The sequence below is a fragment of the Electrona antarctica genome, assembly GCF_951216825.1.
Source record: "Electrona antarctica genome assembly, chromosome: 8".
NCBI lineage: Eukaryota > Metazoa > Chordata > Actinopteri > Myctophiformes > Myctophidae > Electrona > Electrona antarctica.
Window position 1 is genome coordinate 8,370,151 of NC_136789.1, and position 17,701 is coordinate 8,387,851.

General features: G+C 42.5%; 1 protein-coding gene across 1 annotated transcript in view; it reads right to left on the reverse strand.

The window, feature by feature from the left end:
- Positions 1 to 17,701, reverse strand: part of atp2a3 (ATPase sarcoplasmic/endoplasmic reticulum Ca2+ transporting 3) — a 65,595-nt gene that overhangs the window by 4,076 nt on the left and 43,818 nt on the right. The window contains exons 11-20 of the mRNA XM_079508215.1: positions 16,154 to 16,285; positions 14,009 to 14,125; positions 13,252 to 13,470; positions 12,783 to 13,118; positions 8,851 to 9,071; positions 5,970 to 6,172; positions 4,752 to 4,837; positions 3,128 to 3,261; positions 1,339 to 1,456; positions 217 to 334 (exon numbers count right to left, since the gene is read on the reverse strand). Of these exons, the coding sequence (XP_079364341.1) occupies positions 217 to 334; positions 1,339 to 1,456; positions 3,128 to 3,261; positions 4,752 to 4,837; positions 5,970 to 6,172; positions 8,851 to 9,071; positions 12,783 to 13,118; positions 13,252 to 13,470; positions 14,009 to 14,125; positions 16,154 to 16,285 (1,684 nt within the window). The remainder of the gene's footprint in view (positions 1 to 216; positions 335 to 1,338; positions 1,457 to 3,127; positions 3,262 to 4,751; positions 4,838 to 5,969; positions 6,173 to 8,850; positions 9,072 to 12,782; positions 13,119 to 13,251; positions 13,471 to 14,008; positions 14,126 to 16,153; positions 16,286 to 17,701) is intronic.

The following is a 17,701-nucleotide window of genomic DNA, read 5'->3' on the forward strand; positions in this document are numbered from 1 at the left end:
AGTACCTTTTCAGAGAAGGTGAGAAAGAATTTAGGCTGCATTATAAATGCATGAGGAAAAGAGAGTAAAGGGATTAGTTACAACTGAAAACTGACTTCCAAGTTGACATTTCACAGCCACTCAAGAACTTGAATTGATTGAATTATTCAAGATTTCAGAACTGAGATCAAGGTGCATTGCTTTTTTCCAAACGTAAATCGGTGAAGTCTACCATACCTTCTAGATGGTTCCTGGAGATGTACTTCAGGGCCTCATCCAGAAGGATGACTGGGATGGAGATCTTCAGCACCACTATCCACTGGCCCAAGTGCAGAGGGGTCACCTGGAATATCATCTGAGGGACGGAGGAGACCACAAACAGTTATTACCTCTTCCGATGACAGAACACGGTTAATTGGTCTAGACCTAGATAAATCATTAGATGGCGGCAAGCTGACAGAGATGCACCAGTCTCCTTAAGACAGAAGGTCTTTCTTCTTCTCCAAGTCTTTGTTTACAGTAAAATGCAACTTAACTAGTGGAAAGCACTACTTCAAAAGAGGATAAGCCTCACCGATAAGGTAACATAGGTGCAGTCATAATGATCTTTAAAGTATGTTTGAACATACAAGGGTTTTGTCTCAGTGAGAACTATTTACACAAAATATAAATTAATAGTTAGTTATATACAATATGCAATATACTATCAGTCAATATACCAGCTCAGTGGCCTTGTGGTTAGAGTGTCCGCCCTGTGACTGGGAGGTCGGGGTTCAATCCCCGGCCAGGTTATACCAAAGACTCTAAAAAAAATGGGACCCAGTGCCTCCCTGCTTGACAGCATCAAGGGTTGGATTGGGGGTAAGTCCCTGCGACATACTAGCGTCATGTCCAGGGGGTGTACTTGTACATCAAGCTGCCTCGTATGAAGTGTCCTACAGTAGGTAAGAAGTTTCCCATTGTAGTATGCAATATCAATTTGGGTTAGAGTAATATAGCGATTAAATTAAAATAATAATGAGATGGGAATTTCCTAAGTGCTTTCTCTGCCCACCGCCTCAACATAGGCTGACGTTTCAGCAGCAGTTTGCCCCTGTGTGTGAGTGCCTCTCCCTTTGTGTAGACTAGAGTATTAATGTAACTCTTAGGTGAAACCTGACATAACAGGCCCGTTTTTAATAGCGACCTAGTCATGATTGACTGCCCCCTAAGCCAATGGTATAGTCTGAAACTCGTGTAGCCAATCACTCAATCGTGTAGCTTGTTTCACCTGACAAATATGACTATGTCATCTTTTTGTTTTTAATAGGCCCAAACTTTAGTGTGCACCATCTAGCGTCTTGACAGAACACTACTCACAGGCATAGGCTCAATGTGGAGGATGACGAAGTGAAGGGAGAGGGAGAGGATGATCGCTCCCAGCAGCCAGAAGTTGACCCAGGGAGGCATCCTTAGCAGGGACTGGTTCTCAGAAAGACTAATTTGGGTTCAAATAAATTGAAACAGGAAATTAAATTGAAGATTAGTGACCAACCATGAAGCAAAATTATAAATCAGACAAAAAAAAAACACACAATATTGAACTTTTGAAAACCCCTAGAAGCATAAAGAATCCAGTTCTGTCATCTTCCAGTGAGGCTTGAGGAAATAGCAATTACTGTATAATTAAAGGCATGCGGTCGATGTCCTCACACGGAGAGAGACTCCATGATGATTCAAAATTAATAACAACGCTGACTAAATCATGACAACAGACTTCCCCAAGCTAGTGTAGCTAGCAACCATGTAAACATGTGGTGGACCTGTCACTTTTACTGTCTATTTTGGCTGGGGATATGAACCACAGTAGTCTCTGCCTTTTCATCGACGAGGGAAGCCCCTCTCATTTAGAATTCTATTCCTAAAACACTTTCCTATAACGAGGCATTAGTCTTGGTTTCTATTTGACAGGCTTGCTCCATGAGCAAACCTGGCAACGACACAGGGAGTTTTTCCCATACGCTCATCATCTTTCACCCCTTTTCTGCAATAGCATTACACATTATTAACGAGTGCAGCTAAACCTAATTGCAACAAGCATTTGCAACAAGTACCCAAATATTAACATGTATACAATGTGCAAATTATTATGTTGTACTGTATGCATTATAATATTGTACTGCATACAGTCAACACAGCATTAAGTCTTGTCACGAAGGATTCTGGCAGTTTGGGACTCCAGGAAATCTATTTGAAGCCCAAGAATTTTAAATAAAATAAATTCAGATCACCTAATGCTGGTAAAGATGGTCACCCAGTTCTTTGAACTCACCGACATTAGCCCATATGCCAACTTGCTAAGGTCTGCTCATCTCACTTGACTAGTCCAGCAATCAAGTAGTTATGCACAGCCAGACGATCAGGGATATATGCCTACCTATTTATTTTATATTTGTTGGGGCCTTTTGGCATTATTGATAGATATACAGTAGGTTGACAGGAAACGGGGAGAGAGATGGGGCAAAGACACGCAGCAAAGGTTGTCGGGATCGACCTCGAACCCGCTGGATTACCAGGCTAGGTGCCCGGACCGCTAGACTGATACCTTAAATGACATTTGCAAGTATGGGCTAAAAGACTTTAGGGCAGTGGTATTTAACTGGCGGCCCGCGGGCTTGTGGCCCCTGGAAGAATTTCCCCCCCAAAAAGTTATTTTATTTATTTATTTTATTCTGGGAATGATAAGAGGGCTTAGGAAAGTTACAGGTATAGTGTCTGCGATGTGAAGTGTAAGATTACCATAATGACAGTAACACAATCATATTCAAGGGCTTTTGGAGAGAAATGAGACAGACTTCAGTCAATTTAGACTAGAGCACTGCAGAGGGTGTGTGTGTGTGTGTGTCCAGCTGGTGCATGTTGACGGTCGTTAATGTCAAGGCAATTATGTTTATGTCTATTTATCAAATAGGTCTACACTACATCTATTCTAAGGTAGCATATAACTGTTCGCGCGCACCCTGTGCGGCCACCCACACACAATCATTCTACAGTTGTGGCCCCTGGCCTAATCTAGTTGAATACCCCTGCTTTAGGGGGTGGGTCACGTGATACACCTAATCGGACAGTAATTACCTGACCTGAACACAGCCAGTAGAAGATGACTGACCTGTTGAGAGCGTTGAGCATTTCAATAGTGACCAGAACAGACAGGGCCATCGTTGTAGGGTAGCGGGATTCAAAGACATCACAGTCTATCCCCTGGAACATGGGGTTCTCCTCAGTGCAATGCATGAAATGTCTCTGTAGAGAGAGTCAGACAACAGGACACACGAGCATGTACAGTATTAGGTACGCAGTGAAATCCAGAGTGTTTAAAAACAGACAATTTTAACACTCTGCACTTTACTATGTAGGGCACTGTTTGTCAACGTGGAGCCTGGGGAGTGGAGAACGCAGGGGTCCTTGAGTGGGTTCCAGGGGGTCTCCAGCTAATGATTGACAGTTGGGGAACAAACAGACCCTTACAATATGTCTGTACAATATGTCTGCAACTCCAAAGAGTGTACAAATGTACACATTGTACACTCGTAAGAGTTAAATTAAGACTAATGGCAAAGTGTGGGTTCTTGAAATTAAAAAGGTTGATTATCACTGATGCAGGGTACCGGTATGTTACTCAAGCTGTGTGTGTTTACGTTATTTTGTGTGTATGTTAGCATGCGTGTCAACAGGATATATGGATAGGACCTCTGTGGTTTGATGAAGCTCAGATCTGACCAAGTAGCAGCTGGGGAAACCTGGCCCTGTTCCCTCCCTGTCTGAAATTAAACCACAGGGGTATTGCTTCCCACCAACACACCATCTATTTTTGGAGAATGTTGGGATCGCCAAATAATCCAACGTGCGTCATGGGAATCAGGGCCGGATTTAGCCAGCCCCACTCAGGTGGGCAGACATAATTGTAAGGGGGGGCGACTCCGCCGGCGCGGGTGGGGTGTCAAACCCACATTGGGTGGGCAGGACGCACGTTTGGGTGGGCTATGCCCACCCCTGCCCCCCCCATAGAAAGGCCCTGATGGGAATACATGGCAAAATGTAGATCCGTTCTACAGAAAAGAAAATTATGCATAGAAGGGGCTATACTGTAAATTTCAAATTGTGCTACTGTCATCTACTACAAATACTATTAACATTAAGTTACTGTAGTACTGTAGTACTTCCATCGGTGAAATGTCCCTTTAAGCTGGAGTCTGATGAGTTGGGACGGGAGCACTTTACTTTTGTTTGTTTATTTTGATAGGACAGTGCATATATATAGACATTACATGTAAATGCAATGTAATACATCGGATTTAATAATAATAATAATATTAATAATAACTTATTTATATAGCGCCTTTCAAGAAACCCAAGGACGCTTTACAAAACAGAAAAACAAAAACAAAACAAAGAAACTGAGTGAACAAATGTCTCTTCAGTGCAGACTTGAAAGTAGGAGTCTGGCGAATCTCCAAGGGGAGAGAGCTTCAGAGGGCAGGGGCTGCCACATAGAAGGCTCTATCGCAGAGGGTCCGCTTTTAGCAAAGATGCAAATTTTCATCCGCAGTCCCCAAAAAAAACACAAAAACAAAACACACTACGAGACAAAGCATAAAAACATACAAGAAACAAAGTACAAGGCATCTATATGGTTTAGCAGCGTTTTTAAAATGGGGCAACACAGAATTGTAACCAACTTGTGCATAAAGTGCAGTATTGCTTTCAAGTAACACAGTATACAGCCTACTCACCAGCTGATAGAAGGAGACTTTAGGGCCTTCATCATCGTACATGTACCACCACATAGCTGCACTCACTGTTCCAAGACCCACATATCCTGCAGGAGTAGTCGGTCACAGTCACATCACGCAATGAGTCACCAATAAAACATTATTGTGCACAGTGGAACAACAGCATGATGATGAATGACAAACTTAATCTAAATTAGCATTAAATATACCTTTTTTTATTATAGAGTATGTATTGAATAGTTCTATATTCCCCTAGCATTCATTGCTAGTGTTTGTCAGTTACAGGGGTCTCCCCAGCTCTCCAATTCAGGACACAGGATAATCATGTGAAATTAGAAGTAATGACACAAAAAATGAAAAATAGAAGCGGATAAATTGTTTCTCTTTCCTGATTGGATGAAATTGGTGACCTACCTTAACATTTATTTTCTGTTTATTAAAGTTAAATGCATTTGAGTAAATCTGTTTACAACAACCTAGTATCATTCATACATTGGCGAAGAGCAAAATCTAACGTAATCAATGAAAAACAAAAAATGACGTACTTTTCGTCATTGGCAATGTGGACCGCAGAGCTTTTTGACGTATATTCCGATCACTGGCACAGGATGAGTTAATCAACGTTAAACAAATGTATCAGCCAGAGCATGTGAGCGGCGCAGAGCGAGAGCGGCGCGAGGAGTGGAACGGCTTGATTTTGAATTGAGCGCTGGTTTTAAAATGGGTCAGAACGGCTTCCGGAGCGAGAACCGCCCTCCGCTCCGAGCCGCTCAGTGCACACGTGTTTAGAACCTAAACTTGGATGTAGTGTGTGCAGAGCGCATTTACCAAAAGTATTAAAGTGTGCTGAAAAAATTGGAACATTCATCAATGCTTGATTCGTGTGGCGACCGACAGTGGCAGCAACATGATCAAGGCATTTAACATCCTCCCTGACATTGAAGAGGAGAAAGATGATGATGATGAAGTGGTGGCGGAGGAGGAACCTGCACTCTCGCAAAACCAAGTGGACGTGGTTACTAATAATGTTTAATCGCCGGTAACACTTTTTAAACACATACATTTTTTGCTGCCGAGCGGGCGTATTTGAGCGGCATGGGGGGGGGGGATCAACACGTTCAACAAAAGCCGTTGAGAGCGAAGAGCGGATTTCTCGGCCGCTCCGCGCCACTCACATGCTCTGGTATCAGCTAATCCGCACCATCGCGTTTACAGTACCTCCAATTGCCATGTATCTGAAGAAGAGCCAGCCAGAGATTAGAGGTTCTTTGGGGTTACGGGGCGGCTTGTCCATAATGTCCAGATCTGGGGGGTTAAATCCCAAGGCAGTGGCGGGCAGTCCATCAGTAACCAGATTAACCCACAGCAACTGGACTGGAATCAAAGCCTCAGGGAGGCCCAGGATGGCGGTCAGAAAGATACTGAATACGGAGAAAATAGAAACATTGAGTAATGGATGTGTATACAGGATGTATCTTTGAGAGAGAGAGAGAGAGAGAGAGAGAGAGAGAGAGAGAGAGAGAGTGTGAGTGTGAGAGAGCGAGCGTGTGTGTGTAAAATGGTGCATTTATATAGCACCTTTATCCAAGGCGCTTTACATCGATTGTGCATCAATTCACCCATTCATACACCGATGGCAGCGGAAACCATGCAAGGCACCAACCAGCACATCAGGAGAAATTAGGGGTTCGGGGCCCTATTAAGCAAGTGGAATCTAATTACATATAATTTTACAGTTTTTAAGACGTGGGGGCGGGTGCAATGTCATATTACAATTATGGGCCAGGTGAGAAGCGCTTTCGACACCCCGTGGTGTGAGCAAAACGGCCTTGAATTAGTCATGGGAGTGTTTCAGGGAGTTTTGAGGCTTACCCAATGAACATGTCCGTACTATTCTCTTTACGACACCAGCTGATGTCCTCATGGAATGCGCCCTTTTCGGCAAGTGGTATTACATTTCTGCAGACTGGCACCATAGACATGACATGACTTTGTCACATTTGGGTTAATTATTCATATTGCACTGCATGCTGTCACCTTTATGCCTCAAAAGAACAGATCCACAAGCTGTCACAGCCATGATGTGCATAGCTTGTAGGCCTATGTCTCTATTTTGTTAAGTAACTTGCAGTTTTCATTGGAAAGTCATTACAGCGGCGCAGCCATATGCTAAGGGAGGGAGATATACGCACATCATCACTTCATTTGTTTCTGTTCTAAGCATGAAAAACAGCTGTCAAAATCTTTATTCTAGTTCATTTGATTCATAAATGAATAACTAAGCCTTTGAAATGGCACCTACCTATACCTTTCAGATCGGAATGGAACTGCGAGTAGATACGCAGCATTGGCTGGCAAATTGGCAATCCATGCGTAATGTTCCCAGAATCGTCTAACCCCCGAACATACAAGTTCGTATGATATTGTTTAATTCGATACAAATAGAACCATGTACCATACAGCGAATGAAAGCAAGATTCCTAAGGAATATGGGGATTTTTACATTTTAAAAAACGGTTGAGAAATGAGAGAACCATGAGTGTTTATAATATCAAATATTATAAGAATAATATGAAAGACAAACGGGCTGTGAAGAGCTCAGCTCACCATCCCGACAAGGAGGAAATATAGCCTATAGTGCATGCACGTATATGCACTGACTGTTGCACACACGCTCTTTATTTGTTTCTATTGAAAAACACCAGTAAAATAACGTTTATTTTATTTTATTTCATTCGAGTCACGACGAAGGAATGAGTTGAAATGCCATACGTGCGCCATGCGTATTGCTGCGCCCCCAATGTTATGGTCTTCGCTCGTAGCATTTTATTGAAGAAGAATTGAGTCGGGTGTGATACAGCGTATGAAAGCTAACTTCCCAGTGATTATGGAGATGTTTTAATGTTTTAAAAAGGTTGAGAAATGAGCGATATATGACCCTTTACAATCTAAACGTTTGAACAGAAAGCCGTCCCTCTGTTGCAACAGGAGACGAGCTGTTGCCATGTCTCATAGAAACAAGTAAATAGGTCTATAAACATACTCCCAAAAGAATCGCATATAACAGGGGTCTACAACCTATTTTAAATGAAGTGCCATGTTTTTATTTTCTAGATAGTGAGTCTGCCATATCAAGATTCCTTTTAATGACACCACATTAAAATTTCCAGCATATTTTGATTGTCCACAAATATAAAGTTCTTCCTTCTTTTTACATATTTTCTTGCACATTGTTATAATGATCATTATAAATATATATCCCCCTGCAGTCAGAGTTCATTGTTTTAATGAATGAATGTGATGCATTGTGAGCTGGTAGATCTGCTATTTTCAAAAGTAATCTTTGAAAAAAGTGACAATTGTGGAATATTTTTGAAAAATGTTATTGAAACATTTAAAAACACAAATCTGTCATGGGGGTCACTGGCTTAGTTGGGCAAATGCATTCATCTGGGGGTCCTTGACATGGGAATGTCGCTGTGTGAGGATCACTGGTTTAAACAACATTAGGAGAAAAGCCCAAATAAGCACTTTAGAAACAAGAAAAGCAACCACAACTACCAATATTTACAAGCAACTTTGCAGAAAAAGAAGCCGCTTATAATAAACAGCAGACATGGCAACACTCCAGCAGCACTCCAGAGCCGCTCAAGTGTAAAATGAAACAGTGCTTTTTGCTTTTAAGACGTGGTCAGACCCAGGCGGAATCGGTATGCGCTGAGTGTTTTTAGGTCAAGGGGCTTAATAGCAAATTAGCGCAAAGCGAAAATAATTAACATATGGACACTCCCCCAATGCTAAATTATGCAGGAACGTGGTATTCCATATGAGTGAGCGCTCACCACGGCTTCCATAATACGAAAAGGCGCAGAGCGAGGGCAAAATCTGTATTACCGCATGGGTTTTTCGTCTTGCTTAATAGGGCTCTTAGTGTCTTGCTCAAGGACACTTCGACACTAACTCTGGGGGAGCCCGGGCAACTTTGCGGTTACCATCCAGCCACTGTACCCCTGAACCACCGCTGTGTGTGTGTGTGTGTGTGTGTGTGTGTGTGTGTGTGTGTGAGTGACTGAGTGAATGAGTTAGTGTGTGTCCTCACCAGACAACCTCTCCCACATTAGAGGAGATCAGATATCTGATGAACTGCTTCATGTTGTTATAGATGGCTCGGCCCTCCTCCACAGCAGCTACTATGGTGGAGAAGTTATCATCGGATAGAACCATCTCAGAAGCCGACTTGGCCACCGCCGTGCCGGAGCCCATGGCAATGCCAATCTCTGCCTTCTTCAGGGCCGGCGCATCATTCACGCCATCTCCAGTCTATGGGAAAGGAGCGCTTCATTAACCCTGGCATCTCTATTTTGGGCACCTAGCAGATCTAACTAGCCAAACAAACTTCTGTGCTCTGTAGGAGGCTAGCTGTAAATGGTAAATGGTGCATTTATACAGAGCTTTTATCCAAAGCTCTTTACATAGATTGTGATTTACATTTAAGCATTCACACACATTTATACACTGATGGCGGAGGAAACCATGCAAGGCACCAACCTGCACATTGGGAGCAATTAGGGGTTCAGAGTCTTGCTCAAGGACACTATCACAACTCTGGGGGAGCCCGGGAGCCCATATCGGCTGCTGCTCTACTATGACTGTAATCACAATTGACTGACATCACAAGCTGGCCACACAAAGTCAGAGATCCACATTGGAGCCACACCATTCCCATGTGTATTCCCGAGATTCACATGATTAGAGTTTTCATTTACCCTCTACAGAGCAGGGCCATACAGTGTGTTAACTACATACCATAGATGAGAAGTGATGTTTCTGCAGACTCTAGCCTTGAGAGACTTGCTTGACAAAAGCCTCCTTTCCATGACAATTCTCAGGCCAAATGAGGCCATGTTTGTGTGTGAACAGTTATCATTAAATGAAAACTGGTCCAGGTCCATTGCTAGTGGAAACACACATTTTGCGTTTCCACTAGCAATGGACCTGTAATCAGGAGTAGGATGTCCCTTGGAAAAACCACAATGACATAAAGTCCTTTTAAGTGTTGGGACAAAATAAATGAGAATGAGGTCCAGTTGGTCAACATTCTGAATCTGAACACATTTTGGACTCACTGTTTTGGATAATATCAAGGGATATGACCGATGGAGTGCAATAGAGTAGTACAATATACAAATCAGAAATGAGGTGCTTGCTTTGCTGTGTGCCAATCCACATCTGAATAATTTGCTTTGCCGAGTGCCAATCCACATCTGTATCATTTTTCCAGGGGTTGTTTTTGAGGGGCGCTAGCCCCTCTTTTGTGTTTACTAAATTGAGATGATTTGATTGGCTTAGCACGGAATGTGATGCATGATGTAAGATGATGTATGACGATAACTTCATCACACGCGTGTGATTTCTATCTTAGTTGTATTGCTAGTACCCCTAACCTACTTAATTTAATTTATTTAAAAATAAATAAATAAAAGATAACATGGAATGAATATACAGTAGTATACTATGAATATTTGTGGATTTAGAAATGTATGGTTGTCGCTTCTCAACTGTCCAGCGGTATACTCAGACGACCAATCATTCAATAAACACTCACGTCATTAAGCCAGTGATGCTAATAGGATGCATTTTGTATCCCAAAACGCAGATTATTGATAATGGACCCATCCGTGGACCTTTCTGAGGTCCCATGGACGCACTACTGTACTCATCACTGTACTGTAATTTGGTGCTATTTAATTTACTTTATGTTTGCATTGTTGTTTGCATAACTCTTTAGAGGATTAAAGCGTTATTCATAGTCTGGATTTTCGGTGGTGAGGTGACCACCAACATTACGGTGGTGAGGTGACCACCAACATTACGGTGGTGAGGTGACCACCAACATTACCACCGCCACCGCCCCAGCCCTTCTCTGTTTTTACTCACCACCGCTAAACGTTATTTCAGCTCCACCTCACCACCGGAGCGGTGGTCACCTCACCACCGAAAATCCAGACTACGAATGAGCCTTTAGAATTGTTTCAGATATATTTTATACATGAATATAACCATTTTATAACCATACTAGATGAAATGGGAGTTAAATGCTGCAATTTGTAAAAATGACAAAATATGACTCCTAACGTTGTTGAAGCGGGACTCATAAAATGTCCATGGGACCCATCTAAAAGACCACCCCTGCGGGTCCCGGGACCCATTACATTGAAAACCTATTTACATCACTGTTAAGCCTTCATACCGGACCAGTCTGGGTGAGCATGGTTATGCCGAGGGGTGCAGGCATTTGTTCCGACATACCAAGGGTCCGACAGTCCTTAGTCCGACACCCTACCCAAACACTAACCTAACCGCACGCAGACGCCACGGGTGAATTGTAACCCTCAGCACGGGTGATTTGTAACTGGCAACGCATGTCGGACTTTTGGTATGTCGTCGATAAACGTCTGCACCCCATGCAGACGTTTATCGACCCAACCATGTGTGCTCAACCCAACCATGCTGGCTGAGAAAAGTTTAAACCATGCACAGCCAAACAGAGCCAGCCCTGTGTGCGCCTGTGTAAATGCAATTTGCAGTTATTAACGGTGTTCAGAAGTGCTTGCAATGTGTTCAGAAGTGCTTACAACATGTTCAAAAGTGCTTGCAATATTTAACCTTTAAGGGCTAGCAAAGTTTGAAATGTAGTCTGTAAATATGCTTTGCAAGGTCTCATATTGGATCCAGACAGGATCAGGCTAAGCCACTCTTGAGTGCATCTCCAATAGCAGGGCCCGCCGCTGCTTTGTGCTGTGGTGAATGATGTGTCAAGAGTTTATGACAGACAACGTTGTTTGTCTCCCTTTCTTTGCTTTTCCACTCTCTGTGTCAAGATACCGTAGGGAAGCGGCGGCACAGACTAGCGCCCCGTGCACCCATTCACACCTCTCTAGTGTTGTGACATTCACAAAGGATTCATTCGAAATTATTCGGTCTTTAGTGTGAGCGGGAACAAATTCATTCACTTCCTGGTGACGCAAGGTTCAGTCAGACTATAGCAAAAAGCAAAGAGAGGCTAAAGAGAGATGTTCCTCTTTTGGCATTGGACTAAACTACATGAGGAGTCACTCTCCCTGTACCCTTTCTTGACAACTTTTTCTTTCAGTTGGTCACTAGTTCTCATGTATTTTTAATTCTTGTGTTAACCCTAACCCAAAATACACCCATGATTAATTACTAGACTAAATGCAACCCCTTTGCTCTACTTTGTAACCAGATTATGAACCATCAAACTAGCTAACCTAGAGTTGGACATGCCCAAAATGTGCTCAAGCTATATGCTATCTTGCACTATCGATCATTTAAACATGGGTCCAAGTCTATTTATTTGATTCTATCTTTATTTTCATCTCTACTCTTACCCGTACATATCCTGAGTTTCATGCTTACTGCTGTTGCTGCTGCTGCAATGACACCTGAATTTCCCCACTGGGATCAATAAAGGTTCATCTTAGATGGCAGCTCTGACAGTAGTGCCTGAGGAAGCAACCCTTTGAGAGACCTGACAGAAATCATGGCTCACTGGCTTCTGCCGATTCATACTTCTTCCTACACCACCCACAGAGATGAGAGAAGCACTTTTTTTTGCACAGAAATACTGTTAATATAATACTGTGCACATATATTTAATATGCTTTTTGAGGATGAGAGAATCTAAGGTGAGAGCAAGTTTGAAGTGAGAGAGAGAGAGAGAGACACCCAAGTTACACCAGCAGCAAACTCTTAAAGCCCAAACCACACCAATGGGTCGCCATGCAACTCCTTGCAACCAAACGGTTGTGAGTAGATGCATGGCATTGGCAACCCATTGGTGTGGTTTGGGCCATTGAATTGAACCAGTTGAATCACTTGGGTCGACGTGGGTCGACGTGCAACAGGACATATCATACCGCGGGGCGAACGCTAAAACCGCCTCGTCCCGTCTCGACCCTTTGGTGTGGTTTGGGCTTTAGGAACATTCTGCACTGCATTACTACTGCTCACCATAGCAGTGATCTCGTCAAAGGACTGCAGGTAACCCACAATCTTGGACTTGTGAGCTGGCTCCACGCGTGCGAAGCAGCGCGCACGTTTGACGGCATCCCTCTGGGCCTCTGGCAGAAGATCGTCGAACTCGCGGCCCGTGTAGGCCTTTCCTGTCACATCCTCGTCCTCGGTGAAGATGCCGATGCGCCGGCAAATCGCCACAGCGGTGCCCTTGTTGTCTCCCGTGATCATGATGACACGAATACCTGCCTCGCTGCACAGTTGCAAGGCAGGCATTACTTCCTTCCTGGGAGGGTCCAGCATTCCAACACAGCCCACGAATGTTAGCGACATCTACATGGAAATAAGAGCAGATGGAAGGAAAACATACAAACAAATCAAGCAAACTTGCTATCACATTCCTTTAAAATAATTATACAAATCATGCTAAACAAGTTTAGTTTCATAGAGCTCTGCAGGATTCTACCTCATAGTCTGCAAACTTGTTGGAATTCTCCAGGTCCATGACCTCTTGGCGTGGTGGAGTGTCGCGCGTGGCCAGGGCCAGGCAGCGCAGTGTGTCCCTGCCTGTTCCCCATTCCCTGATTTTGGCCAACAACTGCTCCCGTAAGGCTGCAGTCAGGGTCACCTTCCCTGAACCCACGCGCAGGTACTGGCATCTCTCAATCACACTCTCTGGCGCACCCTAGAGAGAGATGGATCAAATGGAGCTGATGATGACAATAGTTTAACAAACAAAAATACTAAGTACAGTATGTTAGCAAGCATGTGTGTTAGTTGCAACATTTTGATATTTTCCATTGCAGTGTTTTTATATAACGTTGCGGGAGGAAACCACCCAACTCCATTTTCGAGGTTTTTGATTATTATTATTTAATTTTTTTCATAAATCAATGCTGTTGAACACTCTTTAGATCTGTGTGTTGCTTAGAAAAATATTGAACCAATGAAAAGTATTAAAATGCGATTGGGACAAAACCTTTTAACTCCATTGGACCCTCAAACTGTCAGCTAAAGCGGCTAACTCCACCACCACCTCTCCCCCTCTCATGCATGTCAATATATAAAGTCACAACACCAACTTTGATGAGGCAGTATTGCATCGTTTAAAATAATATAAGATTTTCTTGATTTCCTGAAAAATGTATTTTGAAATTAGGTTAGCATAACCTGTGTATTATATGATATAATCATGTTTTGACTGGAATTAAATGAATTTCTACCTTGACAAACATCTTGCTCTGGGAGCCAGCCTTGGTGGGTGTGCAGTAGACGGACATGGACTTGCGGTCACGAGAGAACTCCAGAGTGAACTCCTTGTTCATCAACTGCTTGATCAACTGATGGATGGGAGGGAGAGAAGAGAAGAGAAGGAATTATACACATAAGAGATAAAAGAAGAGTGAAAAGAAATGCTAGTGCGAGTCCTCGAGTTATGTAGCTGTTTTTGTGAGCAGCTTTCAGGCTAATGGCAGGTGACTAAGAGGTTTGGCCGAGTTGTTGACAGCTGAAAGATGGTGTTTTGGTGTTTCAGATCAGACACCGTCTGGTGTCTGTTAAACAGAACACACTCTGTGCCAGACAACCAACCGTGCACAACACCTTGCATATATTGTGGACCTGGTACATGAAAGTCATAGGAGAGAACTCCGGTTAAGTTAAAGCTTTATATTCTGATTATTATTCATTGCTACAGACTAGTGAGTTCCATAACGGGGGGCTCCCCAGCTCTTTAACTAAGTGCCCACAAGTAAGCTCAATGCATTGCTCGTGCAACATGACTGTTGTTGCATGTGGAAAAGTTCTAGATACAATCACATTAGCCCAGTTCTTGCCTCACTGCACTGGCTACCCGTGGCGTTCAGAATTTATTTAAAATGCGTTTTTAAATCACTGGGCAGCCGCAAGGGCTCGACTTTAGTGGAATAAACTACCACTGGAAACCAGACAGGCTAATTCAGTTTCCACAAATCATTTAAAAACTCATCTTTGTATAATGGCTTTTAACTATAGGAATGGACAGCTAGTTTGTGCTTTCACTAAATTGTCTTTGATCGTGCCTTTTATGTTCATATTTCTTTTATTGAATTGCTCTCATATTTCTTGTTTGCTCATGTTTGTGAAGCACTTATGTAAACCTGTTTTTGATATTATGAAAACGGCCACGTTAAAAAAATTATAGGACTAAATATAATCACATATTTGTGTACGGTATCAATGTAGGCCAGTAGGGGTCCCTCTACCTCTGAGCTAGACCCATGGTGGCACTAGCTAGAATGCTAACACATCTCCTTCTCTCTGCCAGTGCCAGAACAGATGGTTGTCGTGACGTAGTCACACCCTGCCAGGGGACTCCATACACAGGAAAGATGTCCCCAAATCTGTCCATATGACAAAGCTCCCATCTATATCCCAGTTAGTTTGTCTTGGCACAGCAGGGTAGGAAATTACCCTTTCATCATAATTTAATTATTAAGTAAGATTTGCAGAGTATGAATTCTCTTCTTAACCAACATCCTGCTTTTCAGTCAACGCACACACACACGCACACGCACACGCGCATGCATGCACGCACAGGATAACTTCATTAAAGTGGGTTAAACATCTTGTTGGCAGTGAGACCATTAGGGATTTAAATTATATTCATCTAGAGTTGGGTGGAAAACGACTGGAGATTAAATGAAAAAATCCCTTTTAACTCACATCCCCAGTCAAATTGTGCACATTTTAACAATACATGCCCCCCACAGGGGGAAATGCGTAAAATATGTAGGTTTGAAACATTACATTTCAACCAATATCATGACCTCCACCCATCCAACCTTAAAATTGTAATTATAATTCTATGTTTATAATTCTGTTTGTCGTGTTTTTTCCTTCCCCACCATGTCACTTTTTGCACTTTAATTAAAAGATAGTACATTTTTCTTGCATCCAAAGAGCCTCAACATTCATCAGTCAGTGTGCGAGCCTTTTCTGTTGTTTATGGACCATGTTTTTTATGACAAACATGTTCAAATCAAATTCCACAATGATGGATTAAATAAAGAATAGTCAAAACAGCCCATGCTGCATAGACACACAGATACAGAGGCAGATACAGGTTCACAAATCATATCATATCTAAGCCATTACATAAACCTTCTTTTCAGTGCATCACCATTGACCAATCACTGAAACAATGTGTCGTAATGGATCGTTGAAATTGATGTGGAAAAAACGCAGGCAGGTTTTATGCAAGTCCCTAGAGTACAGTACATACTACTGCATTGCTTACTGAGTGAGACAGACATCTCCTCACCGATAGAACACATCTCATACGTATCATTGATCTCAGTTCAGGATCACTTTAGTATACAGTAGCTCACCAAGTTACAAGCTCCAGCGCGTTCCACCTTGCTGATTCCAGAGAGGTCGGTCTTGAATACATTCATCTTCTCCACCAGGGTTGTGAGAGCAGTCTCTGTTGCCTCCCCCACTTTCTCATACACCCCCTTAGCCTGGGAGAGACAAGACAAGATAGGGATTACCTCTAAATTACCGCTACAGAGTAAAATGTTCCAAAATGTTCCAAGCTAACGTACATCTGAGCATGTACAGTACAAACTAATTGTGCACGCTCATGTACAGTACAACCAAATGGACACGTAAGGGTACTGTACATGGTCATGGTGCCTGCACATTACACAGACATCCACACTGTACGTGATTTGAAAGATTCAGTGAAATTCAATGAGGGGACTCAACTTACTAAATATTACAACTGGTTGATGATTGGGTATTTTATCTTCCTCGTTAGCACATACAGGTACAGTATCTGTGCGTATACAAAAGACCTGGACTATAAACTAGTCCTACCATTAAGATATACATTTTTAACAAATAATAACTTAAGTCTTGGCAATTGGTAAGTCATTTCTAGACTTAAACATCACGGTGAAAGTTAAAAGTGACAAGCAAATGAAAATGATGCAAGTACATCTGCCGTTCACTTTGCTGTGAAACTCCTGCACGCTCAGACACGACACAGAGAGAGTGTGCTCACACTCTCTCTCACACATGTCACTTGACACGGTGTTGTCAAGTGACAGTGAGGTGTACTGTGTGGAGTAGGTAGATGAAGCTGTAATGGCCGGCCACACATAATCTGTACTAGTAACCAAACACTGCCGGCAATAAAACACCTTCCATAAAGCTGCAATCCATAACTTTAATGTCCTGACTACCCAGGATGTGAACCAAGTTCTCACAACAATCTATATAAAGCGCTTTGGGTAAAAGTGCTATATTAATGCACCATTTACCATGAGCTCAGGCAGTATTAGCTGTCAACCAGCTAGTGTCCTACCGACACCAGGGTCTACATTTCTCATTAGAATGGTCGAGAGACCACCTCTAACCCCTTGCAGTTGATGGTTGTATTGTATTAATATAATTTACCATACAGATGTTTTAATCACAATTGTGTATTCGAGAAGATTTACCAGTATCTATCGATCTCTCTCTCGGATACCTTGGTGATAACAATAATGGTTGGTGAGAGGTGAGAAAACCGGGAAAGCTTGTATTTCTGTGTGTATTAGAAATGACACTCTTCATACAATCATGGCATGAAGTAATGTTATGAATGCATTGCATACTGTACATAATAATAATAATATATACGATTTATATAGCGCTTTTCAAGGTACCCAAAGTCGCTTTACAGAAACAGAAGTAAAAACAATTTTATTAGAGAACTAGTTAAAAGGTTAAAAACTAGAAAAACAAATCAAAAAGGACAAACAAGAAGGGTGTGTGTGTGTGTGTGTGTGTGTGTGTGTGTGTGTGTGTGTGTGTGTGTGTGTGTGGGGCGGGGGAGTTAAGTAGGGAAAGCCAGTCTGAAAAGGTGGGTTTTGAGTGTGCTTTTGAACACA